The sequence below is a fragment of the Lepidochelys olivacea genome (genome assembly GCF_965140295.1).
Source record: "Lepidochelys olivacea isolate rLepOli2 genome assembly, chromosome: 20".
Classification (NCBI taxonomy): domain Eukaryota; kingdom Metazoa; phylum Chordata; order Testudines; family Cheloniidae; genus Lepidochelys; species Lepidochelys olivacea.
In genome coordinates, this window is record NC_140430.1 from 19,953,891 (window position 1) to 19,972,343 (window position 18,453).

Below are 18,453 nucleotides of genomic sequence, written 5' to 3' on the forward strand. Positions count from 1 at the left end.
TGCAACTTTACCACTGCTTTGCAGGCTCTTTTGCTCCAAGACTCTGCCACTGCTCTGTGGGCTGCTTTTCTCTGTGACTTTGCAATTGGCTCTTTGCTCTACTACAACTTCAGCACTTATGCATGGACTACTTTGCTGTGTGGCTTTGCCACTGCTTTTTGAGCTGCTTTGATCTGCAATTTTACCAGCGCTGCACAGGTTGCTGTGTTCTGCAATTTTGCCACTGCTGTGAAGGCTGTTTTGTTCTGCAGCTTTGCCATCTTTGAATGGACTGTTCTGCTCTGCTCCTTTGTCACTGCTGCTTTGCTCTTCTCCTCTGCCCCTTGTGCATGAGTTGTTCTTTTCCTTATCTGTGGTGATGTTTAAATCTACTAAAAATTGAGGTTTAATTAGGTTGCTCTCCATTTTGCTTTTGATGCTTGTATCCATCAGATCTATGACTTCCCCATGAACATTTTTAGTCTCTTTTTCTTCTTTAACAAAGTTGTCTAATTTTATGGCAATTTCATCCTCCTCTGTAGGTTTATTTTGGTCCACATTCTCAAGGCAACTATTCAGAAGGTCTTCATTTTGATTGCCTTTACCTCTGTCAGAAATTCTGTGTTCTCTTAGTATACTACAGCTCACATCCTTTTCAATGGGGCATTCAAGTGACCCTAGAGATAGGTTCCTGTTTTCATGACTGCCTGCATCCTTATGATATAAAGTATCTAGAAATAAGGGAACAAGTTCCACAAAGGTGTTTTTGTCACAGTTGTCTTCTTGTAAATTAAATGCTATCCCTGTTCCTTGGTGAGAATCACCTACCGTAGCAGCCTCATTGCTTATGTTTTTAATCTTGTGCTGGTTTTGAGTTTTAACATCCAGCCCTTCACTAGTACATTTCTGACAGTGAGAAATTACCGTATCTCCAGCTTCTTGCCCTTTGGTCCCCATCAACTGAAATGATTCTGGTGGGAACTTTGCTTCCTGCATATCTGCTTCTGAGGACTCACATGCCGGATTGCTGTCTGTGCATTGGAGATTAGACTCTAATATTTCCTGAAGTTTGTGCATCATTAGTGTCTTGAAGGAAAATAACAGAGCAACGTCAGTATTTTCCAGTCTATAGATCTCTACTCCAATCTATACAAACAATTACCAGGCAATTTATAGGAGCTGTACACTGAATTCAGAGGATATTTACAAAGGTGAAAATTATATGTAAGTATGTGATAAAGTTAATAATAATCAGTTGTTCCCAAAGGTGTCTGAAAGTCCATTAGCAGACAATGAAAAGTAGTGGGGGCTAATCCTCAGATGGTGTAAACTGGCATAGTTCCATTGAGTTTAATAATATACTGACCCAGGATCTGCATGAGGCTTTGTCCTCTCTCTCTCAGAACAGTTTTCTGAGGCCCGATGAATCTCCCAAGGACCCCTGCCAACAGCAGACTGTGCCGCAGTTCACAGAATTCAGAAAGATTTTTAAATACACCCACTGAACAGCTTTCCCTTTTTTAGTCCTCCTGGATTTATTACTCCCATTTGCATGGGAATATATAGTAGTTGTTCCACTCTGCTGAGCCAACTTACACCATGGAATAATTTCTCAAGGGATTTAGTGGAAACCCTGTCGTTGAGTCATTTAAAACTGAACAAGACAAAGCACTAGAAAAGAGATTGCATAGCAATCTTACAGGCCTAGTTAAGAGGAAATAGACTAGAGTAGATGGACCTAATACGTTTTTTTCCCATCCTTCATATTTATGGTTCTACAATAAGCAGAGCCAAGATTTATTATATCTTGTTGGCTGGTCAATTATTGTATATTACTGACATCAGGAAACATTTTCAAAAGTGCCTAAGTAACTTAAAAGCCTAAGTCTCATTTTTAAGAGTAACTTTGACACTTAGAAGCCTCTAAGTCTCATTGAAAGGGACTTCAACCCTAAGTGTCTTTTGAAGAAGGGACTTTGGCTCCTAAGTCACTTATATGCTTTTGAAAATTTCATGCATAATGTTTTCATTCTCTTCATATCTGGGCAAAACTTTTGGAAGAACCAAAGGGGTTCATTTCTGGGCACTGTTCCATTGAACTGTGTTGCATGGAATATGTTCATCTTTAATTACTAATATGAAATAAAATGTACTTTAAATTTTAGAGTCAAAAGGAATTATTTTGCTAAATGTTCTCCAACATATAACAAGAGGTGCCTGTAAATTGTAGGTGCTCTTGTATATAACTGCACATGCATTGGTAGGGCTGTCTAACATGTTAATTGATGATCCAGTGCTGTACCTGTTCTGTTTGAAACCCTGCTGCTTCTCCATCATTTCTCTCAGGTGTTTCAGTCAAACCTTTCTTTGGTTTTGCAAAGACTGGCACAAACTTCCCTGCTGAATTCTACAACCAAGTTCAATAATGATGAGTGTAAAGGGTGGTTATTACCAAATGTACTAAGTAATACAGCACTCTGAGCAACCCTGACCGGAGCTCCCTCAGATCAGACACTTTCACTATTGATTAGAAAGATAACAAGGGAATGAATTTATCTGGTTTTATAATCCTGTCTAGTTAAATAATGCAAACCAACCCATTTCAATCTACCAAATAACATGTCAAGCCTCAATCTAAACTCACACAGACTACTTGCCTGAACATAGAAAACAGAGCTGAATAATTTAAAGAATGCATTTCACATAATTTCACACATTTTAACATTTACTTTACAGTAGAACAGAGGATTGCATTAGTTGCACATTATTAATATGTATTTAGGTCTTGTGATGAATGTGTGGTCCATAGGCAGCATCTCTACTAAGTCAACCTTTTTCTAATGCATGTTGCTTTGGTAAAGCTGCTGCCAACAAACCATGAGCATCCAAGTTTGAGGTGTAGGAGATAACAATATGTACACCCAACAAATCCAGCTACATAGTGGAATCAAATCCAGCTGTGCCATGGAGGGAATTCACTAACAGACGAATGTCTAGACAGCACCTAGCAGACCACAGCACAATTTATTGCTAATATTAGTTTTGCATCACACCATTAGAACAGACTTACTTGTGATAAAGGAAGAGAAATAAACTCCTTTGCCTGACTTAACTGCTTCAGCTCAGTGGTAGTCTTTCTTTCTTCATCACCTGAGCTGGTTAGAAAAAGAGAGCACAACAGCATGCACATTTAGAAACTGTAAATTAACAAATTAATAAATTCCCTATGGAGAGGTTAGAGCACAGATTCTGGGCCCCTGCATTCTATTTCCAGCTCTACCAATGCCTTGCCATGTTATCTTGGAGCAAATCATAATAATTCTGGGCCTGTTCTTCCTTCTGTAAAAAGGAGATAACAATATGGATCCATTTCACAGGAATTCTGTGAGACAATCTGTAAAACACTCTGAGACCCTCAACTGAAAGACACAACTGAAGCACAAAGTATTAATATATACCAGTAAAACTGAAGCAAACATATACAGTATAAATCAGGGGTTCTCAAACTGGGGGTCTGGACCCCTCATGGGGTCGCGAGGTTATTACATGGGGGGTCGTGAGCTGTCAGCCTCCTCCCCAAATCCCGCTTTGCCTCCAGTATTTATAATGGTATTAAATATATTTAAAAAGTGTTTTTAATGTATAAGGGGGGTCACACTCAGAGACTTGCTATGTGAAAGGGGTCACCAATACAAAAGTCTGAGAACCCCTGGTACAAATACAGGGCCTGATTTTTGAGAGGTGTTGAGCCAGCACAACTCTATAACTTCATTTGGAGTTATACATGCTTAATAACTCTGAAAATTAGGTCCATGGGGACAAATCTTGCAGTTCTTGACTTATTAGGTTTGCCTGAGTAAAGAACTGCAGAATTTGGCCCTCAGGCTTCAAGTGAACGTTCTCCTATAAAGAAATCGTATGTGAAAGAAATTCTGAGCAAGTGATCAAAGACAGTGAAAATTAAATGTGCAGGGAGTCAGAAAAAGGAAGTCTTTCTCCATATTCATCCCGCTCACCCAACTCTACAGTGAGAACTTCCCCCCCGCCTTTGTTACTCCAAATCTCTGTCTTCTATCATCCAAGAAACTCATGTCTGATGATTCCAGTGCTTCATGGGGAACAAATTCAATTACCTTGTTTGCAAGTTTACTGCCAAAGCTTCAGTGTTTTCCTGGCTGTTCTCTTCCCATTCCTGCTTTGTTCCTGCTGTAGTTGGTTTTGATTTTCTTTTGGAATCATTGGATTGAGGTTGTATTGCTATTTCAAAATTATTCTCTGCTGTCAGCTGGGAGTTCTCCCTAAGGCTTCTTTTTGCTTTGGAAACATTGAGTTCATTGTTTTCTTCTTTTAAGGGAAAAAATCATTAAAAAGTCAAATTGATAAATGTTCTATGCAACAGGAATAATTACACTACATCTCTCATCTAGAACAGAAAAAGAGTGCAATTTTATACAGTTACATTGTAGCTTGAGAGCTGTGGCAATTACTCCACAGGCCCTATCAATGGAAACTTAATAACCTCAAAGTATCATTATACATTTGACCAAGTGGTCATTAGTGCAGGTTTTGCATTAATTTTTGTGGCTACATAAAAATGTCAAACTAACAGTAAATTTCTAATGCAGTCTGTGACACAACATAAAATGCTACAGATGATTTTGGATCTGATAGTCAGTTTTGCTAAGGACCCTTTGCAGCACTCTTGCAGTGTTAAGGTACCTTAAAGTGGGTGTAAAGCAGCATTTTTACACTGCCAGAGGGGTTTAAATTGGCTTTAGTGTAACTAAGGATCAGGCCCTTTAACTGTATACAGCAATCCTCTTAATGATGTGGCACAGGGATTTAGCAACATTGAGGTAAGCTACATTAGATATTTGCTAGCTGCCAGAACCTATTTTTTATATATATTGTAATAATTCATTGAGCATCCGAGGAACTTCACAGAAATTACTATCCTGCACATCATGGTGATCAGGAGCTTAATTACAATATCAAAGATGAATTTTATATCCTCCTGCTACAGAAACACACATCTCTACCATCTGAGCTAAAGGAGGATCTTCTTTAGTTGTTAGCAATATAGGACCTATGATACACAGTAGAGGACTTCTGATCCCAGTTGAGGGAAGTGGTGCCTTAGCCAGTTCAGTACAGTATTTACATCAGTTTAAATAAAGATCCTGGTACTTTTATTTTTCTCAGTAAATGCATAAAACATATGGGTTGGATAAATTCATGACCAGTAAAACCTAAATTTGTCCATGTTTGTCTTCATCCTGAGGTTGCAAGCAGATTAGCCATGAGTGATATTTTAAGAGGCTACAGGCTGTATTTGTCCCACTTGCTGCACTTTGGACACCTCCTGATTTGGCAGAGTGGAAAACAAATGCTAAGAAAGGAATTCTGAAACCCCCTCTGCATCTTGGAAGAAAGCCTCATGTATGTTGCCAGTGTTAAAAGTTAATTATGCAGTGGTCAAATTCCAGGTCTCCTTTCTCGAGTAAACCTGTAAGCACTGCTAGCTGAGAGAGGCTGAACAGGAATTCTCTATTGATCCTCCACCTACCAGAAAGCTGCATAACACAAACTACATAATAATTATGCCACAATGTATAATTTGACAAAACTCAATCTCTGAGTAGATTAGACAGGTTCTACTCAGGGGAGGGAGCTGAGACTGAACTAGTTCAGCAGTAAGAACTAAAAATTATCACCCATACGGTTAAGCTTAGTTTGGTCATGTCATTCCTTGGACCCAATTCTTCTTTTACACAATGGTGTAAATCAGGAGCAATTCTGTTGAAGTCAATGCAGTTACAACTGTGTAAATAGGTTTGACAGAATTTGATTACTATTTTTTCATAATTTTGATAGATAATACCAATGTTTAATTTTTAAGCATTTTTATTTATTTAAATTTTCACCATAGTGCAAAGTTACAGGTTTCAAGTATTTTTTTCTATTTTTATTGATTTAAATGTTCACAGTTGCAGGAAATTATAAGGTGGTCAGACAATTATTTGATGACAATAGACATAGATTTAAAATTAAAACTTTATAACTATTAAAACACAAATTATCAACATCACCTATCAAAATATACAAAGTAAATATCCATAAATAAAATACTTATAAATTCTCAAGCAGCATTTTTCATACTTTGCCTTTCTGTAAATTTTGATTATTACTGACAGAAATATTTTTTCATCAGTTTGTGTATCCTGGGACCAACTCAGCTACAACACTGCAAATTACGATGAAATAGACATTTACTGACATTTATTGAAAAAATCTAATCCTTCCGAGCCTAAGTGTAAATGAGAGCAGAATCAGGCCCTTTGCCTTTAGGTCCTTACTGCAGTGTATTGGCAGGAAGCTTGCTCTCGCATACATGCACTGCCATCTGATCTTTGAATAGAGAGTTCAAGTGCTGCTAGCCCTCTAGGAGTACCAGTTTCCCATACTCTCCACCAAAGTTAAAAGAACCTAAGCAGATCTGATTGATTCTAGAGTGTTTTTAAAATGGACTGTCATGCTGTGCTGGATTTTTAAAGATGCAGCATTTATTGATTCTTCAAGTGTGTTTCAGTTAGATGGGGGTAAAAAGATGAGGATTCTTTCCAAAGAAATGCAGACTGTGCTCCCCACATCAACTCTAGTTCTTTATTACCAACTGTACTAAGAGGCACCAGGCCAGACTCCCTTCTGATATCCTATGGAGTAAGAACAAATGCAATCAAGAGAGACAGCAGGAACACACAATGCAAATGTTGAATTCTTGTGTACCCAAACAAGAAGAAATGCACTTGCTACATGATAAACAGCCAGGGTCTCTAAGTGCAGACTACTGAGAAACTTCATGAAATATTTATTAAAACAAAACCACTTGAGAGTAGAGCTTTACCTCTTCTGTCACTGACATACAAAGTGTGACCTCACATGTACAGTGCATGTGAGGTCATGCTGTGCAGAGGATGCCATTGTTATTGTTTGAGCCCAGGCACCTCTTTCTTTACAAATTAAGCACTGCCTGAGAGGAAGTGTTATAAAGGAACTGGAGGAACCAACTGGGTGCTATTCCCTGCTTTGTCAATGGCTCATTGTGTGGCTACGGGCAAATTACCGCACATGTCAGTGCTTCCATATCCTCATCTGCAAAACACTGAAACACACTTGAAGAATCAATAAATGCTGCATCTTTAAAAATCCGTTCACCAGCGGCTCTGCCGATCAACTCCTCCCTCTCCCTCTCAGCACCTCCTGCCTGCCACGATCAGCTGTTCCACGGCATGCAGGAGGCACTGGGGGGGTGCAGGGGGGCTTGCTCTGGGGAGGGGGCGGAACTGGGTGGGAAGAGGCAGGCCAGGGATGGAGCAGGGGCAGGCTGGGGATGGGGACGTGGGAGAAGGGGTGGGGGTGGGGCCTGGGGTGGAGCAGGGGCAGAAAGAGGCAGGGCAGGTATGGGCATTTGGGGGAAGGGGTCGCATGGGTGTGGGGCAGAGCAGGGGTGCTAAGCACCCCCGGGGCTTGGAGGAAGCCGGTGCCTGCGGGTGGTGGTACTCTTCTAAGCTCCACCTACAAAGTAAGATCTGCCCATGTGAGGTGCCAAAATGAGAAAGCAGTGGCTCACAATAGATTGTGCAGTTGTTTAAAATATGAGTGTGTGTACTCCCTGAAACTCCTTGAAACCAGATCCCTCTCACTAGTGTAGCAACCTGCATCGAGATGGAGAAACACATTTTGCAGGGCGGAAAGGTTTGGAGGAGACACCAGGCAAGAGCCAGTCTGCCTGTGCATGGTTTGAATGCTAGAGTAGACAACATCTCTGTAAAAAATTATCTTAATAAAGAGCCAATTCAGTTTTAGAAACATGAAGCCCTCTTATTATTCTCCAGCACCAGGTACATGAAACTAGCGGGCTTCAATACACCCCTGGACTCTGCTAGGTTGGGGGGAAAGAAATAAGTGGTGGCATCTCACACCCACTTGTAGCACCAAACTGGGCCCTGGTATTTTATTATTATTACCTGGTAGTTTTTTCTTCCTTTTATTCATCTTGACGGCTTGGTAAATCTAGATGGGGGAAAACACAAGAGTGCTCAAGATACACAAGTCTCAGTGTACGTTATTTCATACAAGCCAAAACACATTAAATATAAATGTTGAAATTTTACTATGGATTTTTAAAATTATTAGTACATAATGCCAGGAGATATTTTTTCCATCCATAGTATTTGAGTGGATATGCCAGACGAAGGTATTTGCAGTGCTGTTGTAGCCATCTCGAAGAAGAGCTCGGTGTCACTCAAAAGCTTGTCTCTTTCACCAGCAGAAGTTGGTCCAAAAAAAGACATTACCTCCCCCACCTTGTCTTCTCATGCAGGACAAAGGGAAGTTATGCAGATTATTCAGGTACAGGGATAAAGATTTTGCCCACATGTTGTTACACCTATCATCAAAGTATCTAGACACCTTACAAAGTTGACACTGAAATATTCAAGATCTCAATTAGAGAGACCAAGCACTATGCACCCCTGCTGCCTGCAGTTTTACCAGTGAGCTGGGAAATCAGGATTTAACCAGCTCAGAAGGCTTGGGCACTGAGTTACTTCTTTTTGCAGCTCTTTCTATTCTAAGAGTGGGCAGCTTCCTGGTAAATCACTTTTCTGCAGGGAAAAAGAACAGGACTTGTGGCACCTTAGAGACTAACCAATTTATTTGAGCATAAGCTTTCGTGAGCTACAGCTCACTTCATCGGACGCATTCAGTGGAAAATACAGTGGAGAGATTTATATACATAGAGAACATGAACCAATGGGTGTTACCATACACACTGTAACCAGAGTGATCACTTAAGGTGAGCTATTACCAGCAGGAGAGCGGGGTCAGGGGGGTAGGGGGGAACCTTTTGTAGTGATCATCAAGGTGGGCCATTTTCAGCAGTTGACAAGAACGTGTGAGCAACAGTGCTGGGGGGGGGGGAATAAACAAGGGGAAATAGTTTTACTTTGTGTAATGACCCATCCACTCCCAGTCTTTATTCAAGCCTAAATTAATTGTATCCAGTCTGCAAATTAATTCCAATTCAGCAGTCTCTCTTTTTGCGAATACAGACTAACATGGCTGCTACTCTGAAACCCGTTTTCTGCAGGGAGTGATCTCCAGTGGTATGGGCCTGCTATTGAGAAAACTGTGCCATTCCGATGCAATGTAGTGATGTCGCTGTGAATGGCATATCTCCTCATCACCACATGGCATCTTGGTATGCCGACATTGTGCCAGCACTAGAGCTGGTTGAAGTTTTTTTTTGGTCCGAACAGTTTTCCATTGGAAAACGCTATTTCAACTAAACCAAATTTTGTATTATTTTGGCTAAATTGTGTTTTGAAAAAAAAAAAAAACTGGAAAAAGTTTTTAAAATGCGGAAACATCCTGCTTTGACATTTTCAGAAGAGAAAGTTTCGATTTTTAGTTTCGAAGCAGCTTTCAGTTTTGAAAATTTACAGTAAAAGCCTCTTTAAAATAGTCAAAGATCAAACTGAAACATTTCATATGTATCAAAAGCAAGCGTTTTCAATGGACCTAAAAGTAATTGTATTTAGACTTTTGTTTTGACAGGTTTCAGAGTGGCCGCTGTGTCAGTCTGCATCCGCAGAAAGAACAGGAGGACTTGTGGCACCTTAGAGACTAACAAATTTATTCGAGCAGAAGCTTTCGGGAGCCGATGCGTCCGACGAAGTGCGCCTTTTCTTCTTGTTTTGGAAGGTTCGCCTTTCGTCTCAAGTCAGGCCACGTTTCCTCAGATCGTCTAAGTTTGTCACGGGGACAGAACATCCGTTCCCTGGCCGGGGCCCGCCAGCCAGCGCGTCGTCCGCTCGCTGTGACACGGTGGCATCCTGGCGTCACCCCGCTGCACCAGCAGCTCCTGACGGTATGGCCGGAGGGAGGCGGCCCATCTCCACCGGATGAGCCGGCCCCTTGGCACCACCGCATCCTGCCAACGCACGGTTACCCGTTGCTTGGCTGCGGCGGGTGCTACTGCGGGCAGCCCAGCCACAGCCCTGCCGCCTGTCTGTTGAGGCCGGGGGATGGGGGTGGTGGGCCTCCTCCTCCTCCTCCTCCTCCCCCCCAAGCGCGATAGTCACCTCAGGAGAGAAGGGGGGTATGCGCTCCCCTCAGCGCCACTCGGGTTTTCCCGCCCTTTCGGGGTCTCTCTCACCCCCTTGCCCCGCCCTTCGCCTCAGGGCTCGCGCCGGCGTCGCCTCAGGCCGCCGTCGCCGCCAGAGGCTCGCGCTCGCCTTTCCCGCCCTTTCCCCAACCGGCCCTAGCTTGGCCCCGCCCCTCTCGCTTCGCCGCGGCGCTCCCCGGCTCCCTGGCCGGGCATTTAGCTCCGCCCCCTAATGGGGGCCCAGCCCAGGTTTCGTCCGCCCTCTCTCTCAGCCACGCCCCCCGGTTAAGGTTCCCAGTTCCCTCCCGACCTTTGGCTGTTAGCCCCGCCCCTCTTTAGGTCTCGCCTCCTCCACTATTACACATGCGCGCTTCAGCTCCCTCCCTGCGTTGTCTCCTGGGAAATGTAGTCCCCTCCCCTCAGCCCGTGCGCTCTGCCGCGCAGGGTCACCCGCTCGCTCGGGTTCCGCCTTCCGTAAAGCACGTCGACGGCGCTGCCGGTTTTGCGACAATGGTGTGCCGGTGGTCGTAAAGCAAGGCGTGTTGTTGTCAGCTGCCTGGGCGAAGCAGGAAGTGAGTTGGGGGGGGATAAGGAGGGAGTGGGGCCACCTCCCCCTGGGGTGTCTTCGAAGGGAGCCCTCTACTGGGGGAGACAGCGAGGCTCCTGAGGGGAGCCAGGAAGTGTGAGGGAGGGGTCAGAGCGGGGGGGGTGCGGGGTGCCGGGGGGAGGGGTCAGGAGGTGGGGGGGTTCTGGGGTGGGGAGAGCGGGGTGCTGGGGAAAGGAGGTCAGGGGGTGGGGGGGTTCTGGGGTGGGGAGAGCGGGGTGCTGGGGAAAGGAGGTTCTGGGGTGGGGGAGCGGGGTGCCAGGGGGAGGAGTCAGGAGGTGGGAGAGTGCTGGGGTGGGGGAGCGGGGTGCCAGGGGGAGGAGTCAGGAGGTGGGGGAGTGCTGGGGTGGGGGAGTGGGGTGCCGGGGGGAGGGGTCAGGAGGTGGGGGGGTGCGGGGTGCCGGGGAGAGGAGGTCTGGAGATAGGGGGGTTCTGGGGTGGGGGAGTGGGGTGCTGGGGAAAGGAGGTCAGGGGGTGGGGGGGTTCTGGGGTGGGGGAGCGGGGTGCTGAGGAAAGGAGGTTCTGGGGTGGGGGTGCGAGGTGCCGGGGAGAGGAGGTCAGGAGGTGGGGGGGTTCTGGGGTGGAGTGCGAGGTGCTGGGGGGAGGGGTCAGGAGGTGGGGGGGTTCTGGGGTGGGGGGAGCGGGGTGCTGGGGAAAGGAGGTTCTGGGGTGGGGGAGCGGGGTGCCAGGGGGAGGAGTCAGGAGGTGGGGGAGTGCTGGGGTGGGGGTGCGAGGTGCCGGGGAGAGGGGTCAGGAAGTGGGGGGGGTTCTGGGGTGGGGGAGCGGGGTGCTGGTGGTGGCAGAAGCCTTGGGGCTGGGGAGAGTAGGCTTTTGGGGGAGTGGACAATGAGCTCTGTAGGGCTTCAGGGTGTGGTTGCTGGGGATGGGAGAGCAGGAGCTGGCGGGGTGGGGGGGCATGTGGATAGTTCAGGTAGGGAGAGAGAGGGACCACTATGGGCAGGGAGAATAGTTCATTATGCCTCTCCTGGATTGAAAGGGAAGCAAGGATCTGGGAAGTGTGTGTGCTGTGTTGGGGATTTGTGGGAGAACTCCTGGAAGTTGGGAACTCTGTGGAGGAGAGGAGGGCATTGGAGTGGGTATGAGGGGAAAAGTGGGATGGAGTCAGAGGGCTGAGTAGGGAGAGGTAAAGAGGAGGGGAAGAAGAAAGCATTAGGAGGAGGAAGGAATGAGGTTTGTTAGCCAAACTGTCCTGGGGTGGAGCGGAAACACAGGGACAGTGCCTGGGTGATCCCATTGTAACCATCTAGCTCCATCTGACCCAATGCACTGATTCTTTTTAGCTCAGTCTGAGGGGGGGAAAAAAGAAATGAACAAGAACAGGAGGCCGCCTCCACCACCAGGACGCAGTGGTGCTGCCAAAGCCAGACAGGTGAGTCCTGGGTTTCTTTTTTTACGTCTCCCCTGTCTGTATGAGGAAACGCCTCTTCCTTCGGATCTGCTTTGAGAGTCTTGGTATAAAAAAATGTAGTTGTACTGTTGTCAGTTTCCTAAATTCCCCCAATCCCTGAGGCTGCTGCTCCCACCCCCCAATAAGTGATCCCTGAAGTAACCTTTGTGTGTATAAAGGCCCCAACCTTGCTACTCTTGACTTCAGTGGGAGCAGGTTCAGGCCTGTAGTTTGTAAAGTTTGGCTTCTGCAGGATGAAAAGTTCTATAGAGATGGAAAATTGTTGCTGTTCGTTAATAATATTGGTTCTTTCATTGTGGGTAAATTTTTGTCCTGCTGGCCTTATGGTAAAAATACTGGTTTTGCCAGTGAGAAAATTGGCCAGGTTGTAACCAAAGTGGCCTCTGCCTCCATCCCGAGGTGAGAATCAGATTTGCTGTCATTTAGAAATCACATCAGGGGAATTGACAAACCAGAAATAATAGAAGTAAACAAATCATCATTATACCCCACCTCCACCCTAGCCCTTTGGGACAAAGATGGGACCCGATGAAGAGGAGTGATTCATCTGTTCCCAACATCCCTCTGCTAATGCCCAAAATGTGGAATTAAAAGTAAACAAGGAAAATAGTAACGTGTGGAATTTAAAATAGTGTTGCGTACGTTTCCTTAAAGCACAGCATTTCTTTTACCCCAGTTTCGTGATGCAGAATTCCTGATGTTAATGTTCATTTGTGTTTACATAGTGAACTAGAAATCTGAGAAATTTCTCAATCTCTGTGTACAGGCCGATGGGCAGGGTGATCTTTTGAGTTGTTTCTGGCTCTTAACTTTTATTAACCTAGATCAGAATCACATAGCAGGTTTACGTGAGTTGCAGGTCTCCTTTCTGACAGCTTCTGGCATGATCAAACAATTGCTTTATTTTCCTAGAATGACTGGGGAGGTGAATTTAGAATTTTGCTGAAGATGTTTGAAATGAATGGTGTTAAATACTGTTTTGCAAATGTCAAAGAACCAATTTAACTTTTCAAAGCTCATTTTTCTGTCACACTGTGCCTGCCACTCGTCTGTGGAGCACATGTGCCAGTCTAAGGATGGGAACTTGATTGCTTCTAAGTCACTTTCTCAGAGGAATAAAATTTGATGTCTTGTCATAGATCCCAGGTTAAATTGCCATTCTGTAGGATAGATGGTCCAGCATCCTGCAGCATTTCCAGTCTATGGTGGATAAAACTGGGCATTATTCCAGGTCTCTTGTATTGGGGGATGTGGGTAATTGAGCTTCTGTAGACCTTTCTTTTGCACCCTTTTTACTGAACTTGTCTATGTGCTAAAAGATGGAATGGCTGGAAAACCTATCACTTTCAGTGGTATTGTATATGGTATTCTAGTCACTACGGTACCGAGGCACAGATGACCGTAACTAGTACTGCTGTCTGGCACTGCACCAAATTATTAATGGAAGTACTTGTCTGCAGAAAGAGCATGTTAAGAATGGCCAAATTGTCACAACATGCAAGTCATGGACGAAATCAGAGATCTAGAGCAAGTCTATGGAGGACAAACTGTCCAGGGACATATGGTAATAGCCCTCCCTCTCTTCATATGCTGGAGGGCTTTGTGTCCGGCAGAATCCAATTAGGTGTGGATAATGTACTAAACCTCCCCCTTCGCTTGAATCCTGCTTTCAATAAAATTAATGTTTGACCAGTTAATTGGTGAGAGCTTTCAATTTCACTGGCTATAAAACCTTGATAGACCGTAAAATTTATCTGATTGTGCTTGGAGGGTGGGGCGATTGCATGTTGCTTCCCCATTTTCAGGCCATCTGAAGGTTTAGGGTACTTGCATTAGTCTTTCTTTTAATAATCTACCAGGAGGAGGTACTGGGTTGAGTTTTGCCATCTGTCAGGGATTTTCACATAGTGGTGCATGCACACAGGGTTTGTATTGCCTTGTCCTGTCTCAGGTGAAAGTCTGCCCCCTCCCTTATGCTTTATTCTTTCGCCTATCAGGGATTGGGTCAAACTCCAAGCAGAGACAGGTGTTGGGAAGCGCAAACCAACACACTCCTATAAAAGCACATACACACCTGCAATTAAGTCTTTGCAGCAGTCTCTGTAGGAGGGAGAGATGATTCTTCTTAACGAGCAGTATGAAAATTGAATCTTCTCTGATATTACAGTGAGGTGCACTCCACTGTACAAACAGCAAGACACACCCTAACCACATGTTAGGGGAAGCTGTCAAAAAGCCCGTGTTGTGTAATATGATTATACGCCTGTAGCTCCTTTCATATGAGGCTCTCGGAATGCTTTATGAACATACGTTAAACTTTACAATGCCTAGTAGTGTAAGTAGGTGTCCTGTTAACTTCATGTTATCAGTGGGCAAATTGGCACACAGAGGTGAAGTGACTGCAGAAAACCAAACTTCCTTGCCCCACCACCTTTTCCGAGGCCCCTCCGTCGCTCGCTCTCCCCCACCCTCACTCATTTTCACTGGGCTGGGGCAGGGGGTTAGGGTGTGGGAGGGGGTGAGGGGTTTGGGTGCAGGAGGGGGCTCAGGGCTGGGGCAGGGGATTGGGGTGCAGGAGGGGATATGGGGTGCAGCTCTGGGAGGGAGTTTGGGTGCAGGAGGGGGCTCAGGGAGTTGGGTATGGGAGTGGATGTGGGCTCTGGGAGGGGGTTTGGGTGCAGGAGGGGGCTCAGGGCTGAGGAAGAGGGTTTGGGATGCGGTGCAGGCTCCAGGTGGTGCATACCACTATCAGAAGGCAGGATACTGTACATGGATGGACCGTTGGTGTGACCCAGTATGGCCATTCTTATGTTCTTTTCCCAAAGCAGGGAGAAAAAAGTACCCCCTCCTTATCTCCTGCTCTAACCATCAGATGACACTTCTCCCTCTTTCAGTTGAGACTAGAATTCAGGAATCCTGACGCCTGGTCCCTTGATCTAAGCACTAGATACCACTGCCTCTTGTTGTCTGTTAGGAAACCATTGACTCGTGGTTTGTCTTTTATCGTCTCTAGATGGGTTTGCTAGTGGATTTCTCTCCAGATGGGATGATGTACAATGATAAGGAGGAGGATGGTGAACTGGAAGCAGAATTAATAGCTATAGTTGGAGGCCAGCCAGATTCAAAAGAGAAGCCGAAAGGGAAAAGTAAGTGGTCCTCAACTCTATGCCCATTATACATCGGCTCAGCTAGGACACATCTGAATCCCAGAAGGACTTGATTAAAAGAGTTACAAACTGTTAAGTTTCTAGTGCCTTAATTTCAGAGCTACAGCAAGAGAGAAGTGGCAGAGCCTCGCAGTCCTGTGCTTAGCAACAAGACCTTTCTTCCCCGCACCCTCCCAGCACACTAGCTTGAATTCTGATGATATATGGTTATGTGAAATGAGTTGTGTATTTGTCTCCTCTTCTTTTCAGCCCCTTTGCCCATGGAAGCTATTGAGAGAATGGCCGCTCTCTGCATGAAGGACCTGGATGACGAGGAAGAGGAAGAAGATCTGGAAGATGAAGATGATCTGATGGTATGAAGGACTTCATACTCGGTGAAGGACTGGGAATGTTACACAAAAGGCCTTGTTATCAGGTCAATGCCTCATATGTGGGGAGTGTCTAAAGTGACATGTCTAAATGAGAATTCTTGTGTAGCAACAGGTGAATAGATCCATTCATCTGCCACCTCCCTGCTCCCTCTAGGTCCTCTTGGAGAAACAGGATTTTTTTCTCCAAAAAGCTTTGTACCACAGTGTATCACTGACCAGGGATCCTTCTATTGAATTTTGCTCACAGCTGCATTGTGATCCGAACCCATTATACTGATACTCATATTAGAATCCCGCAATCTTACCTATCTGTAGATATCGGAGTAAGTGTCTTGACTCCTAGATTATTCCATTTCCTTAAAGATGGAGTGTTATACATAAGTGCCTGTCACATCCTAATAAGGAGGAGATGCTCATTAAGTGCTGGGACTTCTGCTGCAATGCCTGTCCCTTGCTAGTTGTCACCCTTAATCTGTCTCTCTGTAGTTTATAAATTACTGCTTCACTTCCCATCAGTGTGACTTACATTTTTGAGCATCTCTAGACAAAATTAAGAGACTAAATTTCTTTGTTTTGTAGGCGGAACTCAATGAAGTCCTGGGTGAAGAGAAAGAAATCAAGGATGCCACAATACCTGCTACTAAGGTGCAAAACTCCCCTTCCAACTTTGCTTCCTCTTGAGGATATAGTACAGAAATGGCTCCTCCTTGTGCTACGTATCTGTTCCCTGTAGCTCTGCAAGTTATATATACTTGCCCCATTGACACAAACCAGCATGTGTTTCCTGTTAGCATTGCAGAGTCTGAAGTTAGAGATGTAAATGACCTATGTGGTCAAAGTCCATCTTCCTGTTGGTTCAGGGGATGAGTGAGCTGGAGTCTCTTCTGCTTCACCCATCAATAGCAAAACTGACCGTCAGGTTCTGACAGCTGACAATATTGGATCTGGGTTTTTTCAGATACCACATTGAATTGGTGACATTGGTAGACAGTCAGGAGGCTTGTTTTGCTCCCTGTCAATTGAGCAAAGTAATTGGGTGGAGAAGATAAGGCCCACTCCAGCACTTCGCAGTGTGTGGGCAACATGCTGTGACCGCTGGGAGTCGTGTTGCCGGAGCGGGGCTCTGCAGGTGCAGCCGCTGTCCCATGTGTCACAAATTACAGGGTCAGGGCCTAAATTTGCACCCTCAGTAAAGTCAATCTTCAGAACCTTCATGAGCCAAGTCCCTAAGGAAAAATTGAGTAATCAGCTGTGTTTTGAAATCAGCTGTGTTTTAGAATTACAGCTGATAAGGTTGGAAAAACCCATAAACCTCTGAGTCTAGGTCATTGCGACTAGCAGAAAGGGCCTTGTGCTATTGCCATTAATTTCTCACTTTCGTTGGAGATTGTGTCATAAGTACTGCACTTTCCTGCGGCCATACATCGGCATACTGTTCCATTGTCTTTTTAAAGGCTTTTCTGAATATCAAAGATGAATGCATCCTTCCTCAGCTTCAGTTCTTAGTAGCCGTTGCTTGAACCCTGGTATACACTGAGAAGAGTTCTTATTTCTTTACCAATTCCCTTTGCATATTGCATATTACATATTGTATCGTTTTTTCTATTATCTTTAAAAGACTCTCAACTAGTTGAGGACCAGTTCTGTTTATATTTAAAAAAAAAAAAAAAAAGGGTGTGGGGTGGAGGGAAATCTAATATGAATAGAGACATTTTTGTTGTATGTGGCCAGATTAGTTAACCCAAACTCAATAGCCTTGTGCTTTCAGACCTTCCTAAGGCACCTATTGTTTCACCAGCTGCCCACCTTCAGTCCTTAATGTCTGAACAGAGATACCCTGAGTTGTGGTCATGTTGTCCAGGAGAATTTTGCCAGCATGTAAGAACTGGAAAGTGAAACTGATCAGTCTAGTTTGACTGTCCTGAGCCGAACAAAATAGGTCTGTCATTGGAAGTGTTGATATGGCTGTCCCCCAGCAGGCCAGGGCTTTGGATTAATTAACAACACTTTTTCCTCCTCTTCCCTGGGCTCTTACAGGTGAATGAAACTCCGGCTGATTCCAGCAGCGTAGAATCTACTCTGGTGGAAAGGCTGGAAATGTACAGAATGGCCATCGCTAATGCAAAGCAAGCTGGAGACAGCGCCAAAGTGCGCAGATATGAAAGAGGCCTCAAGGTGAGCTTTAAATAATGCACCCAGAATACAGTGTGCCCAGGCTAATGTCTTGGTAACTATCTTGTCTTCCAAGACGCTCTTTAAGAATAAAACTGAAAAGATTTTTTAGAAACATAATAGAAATTGTTCGATCTTAAATTTGCAACTGAGCATGGCCAACGTTTTCAGACTTCAAAGTGTGGCACTTAAATCCATTTTTAGGCACCCACGTAAGGGGCCTGTTTTTTCAGTCTTGCTCCTAGTGCTTTTGGTGGAAGCTATGGGTCCGGAGCCCTTCTGAAAATCACTTTTATTGAGGAGCCTAAATATGGATAATACAATAGCTGATAACCTCCTCCGCGATCAGTATATTGCAGGGGATGCAGCGCTTTGATGTCTTAATATTTAGTGATATTGCTGTGTCCTCAGAGATAACATTGAGCCCAAAGGTCCCCGCATGGTCCTAATAGATCCTGTACAACTGCAGCAGTGGGCTTTCCAAGTATATGTACAATTGAGGACCTGATCACTCCTGATCATTAAAGTTCCCATAGTGCTTTTCTCAAGTCAGAGTGCCTGTC

General features: G+C 44.8%; 1 protein-coding gene across 6 annotated transcripts in view; it reads left to right on the plus strand.

The window, feature by feature from the left end:
- The first annotated feature begins 10,603 nt into the window (after positions 1 to 10,603).
- CC2D1A (coiled-coil and C2 domain containing 1A) overlaps positions 10,604 to 18,453 on the plus strand; it is a 35,637-nt gene continuing 27,787 nt past the window's right edge. For 4 of the 6 annotated variants that reach the window (XR_014709112.1, XM_084610413.1, XM_084610411.1 and 1 more), the window contains exons 1-6: positions 10,604 to 10,719; positions 12,053 to 12,141; positions 15,194 to 15,326; positions 15,597 to 15,700; positions 16,298 to 16,363; positions 17,756 to 17,893. Coding sequence is in view for 5 of the 6 variants with exons in the window: in XM_084610413.1 (XP_084466539.1) it covers positions 12,079 to 12,141; positions 15,194 to 15,326; positions 15,597 to 15,700; positions 16,298 to 16,363; positions 17,756 to 17,893 (504 nt within the window). In the remaining variant the exon portion in view is untranslated. Of the gene's footprint in view, positions 10,720 to 10,744; positions 10,830 to 12,052; positions 12,142 to 15,193; positions 15,327 to 15,596; positions 15,701 to 16,297; positions 16,364 to 17,755; positions 17,894 to 18,453 lie in introns of those variants that run through there. The other 2 variants (XM_084610412.1, XM_084610414.1) reach the window with 2 other exon arrangements.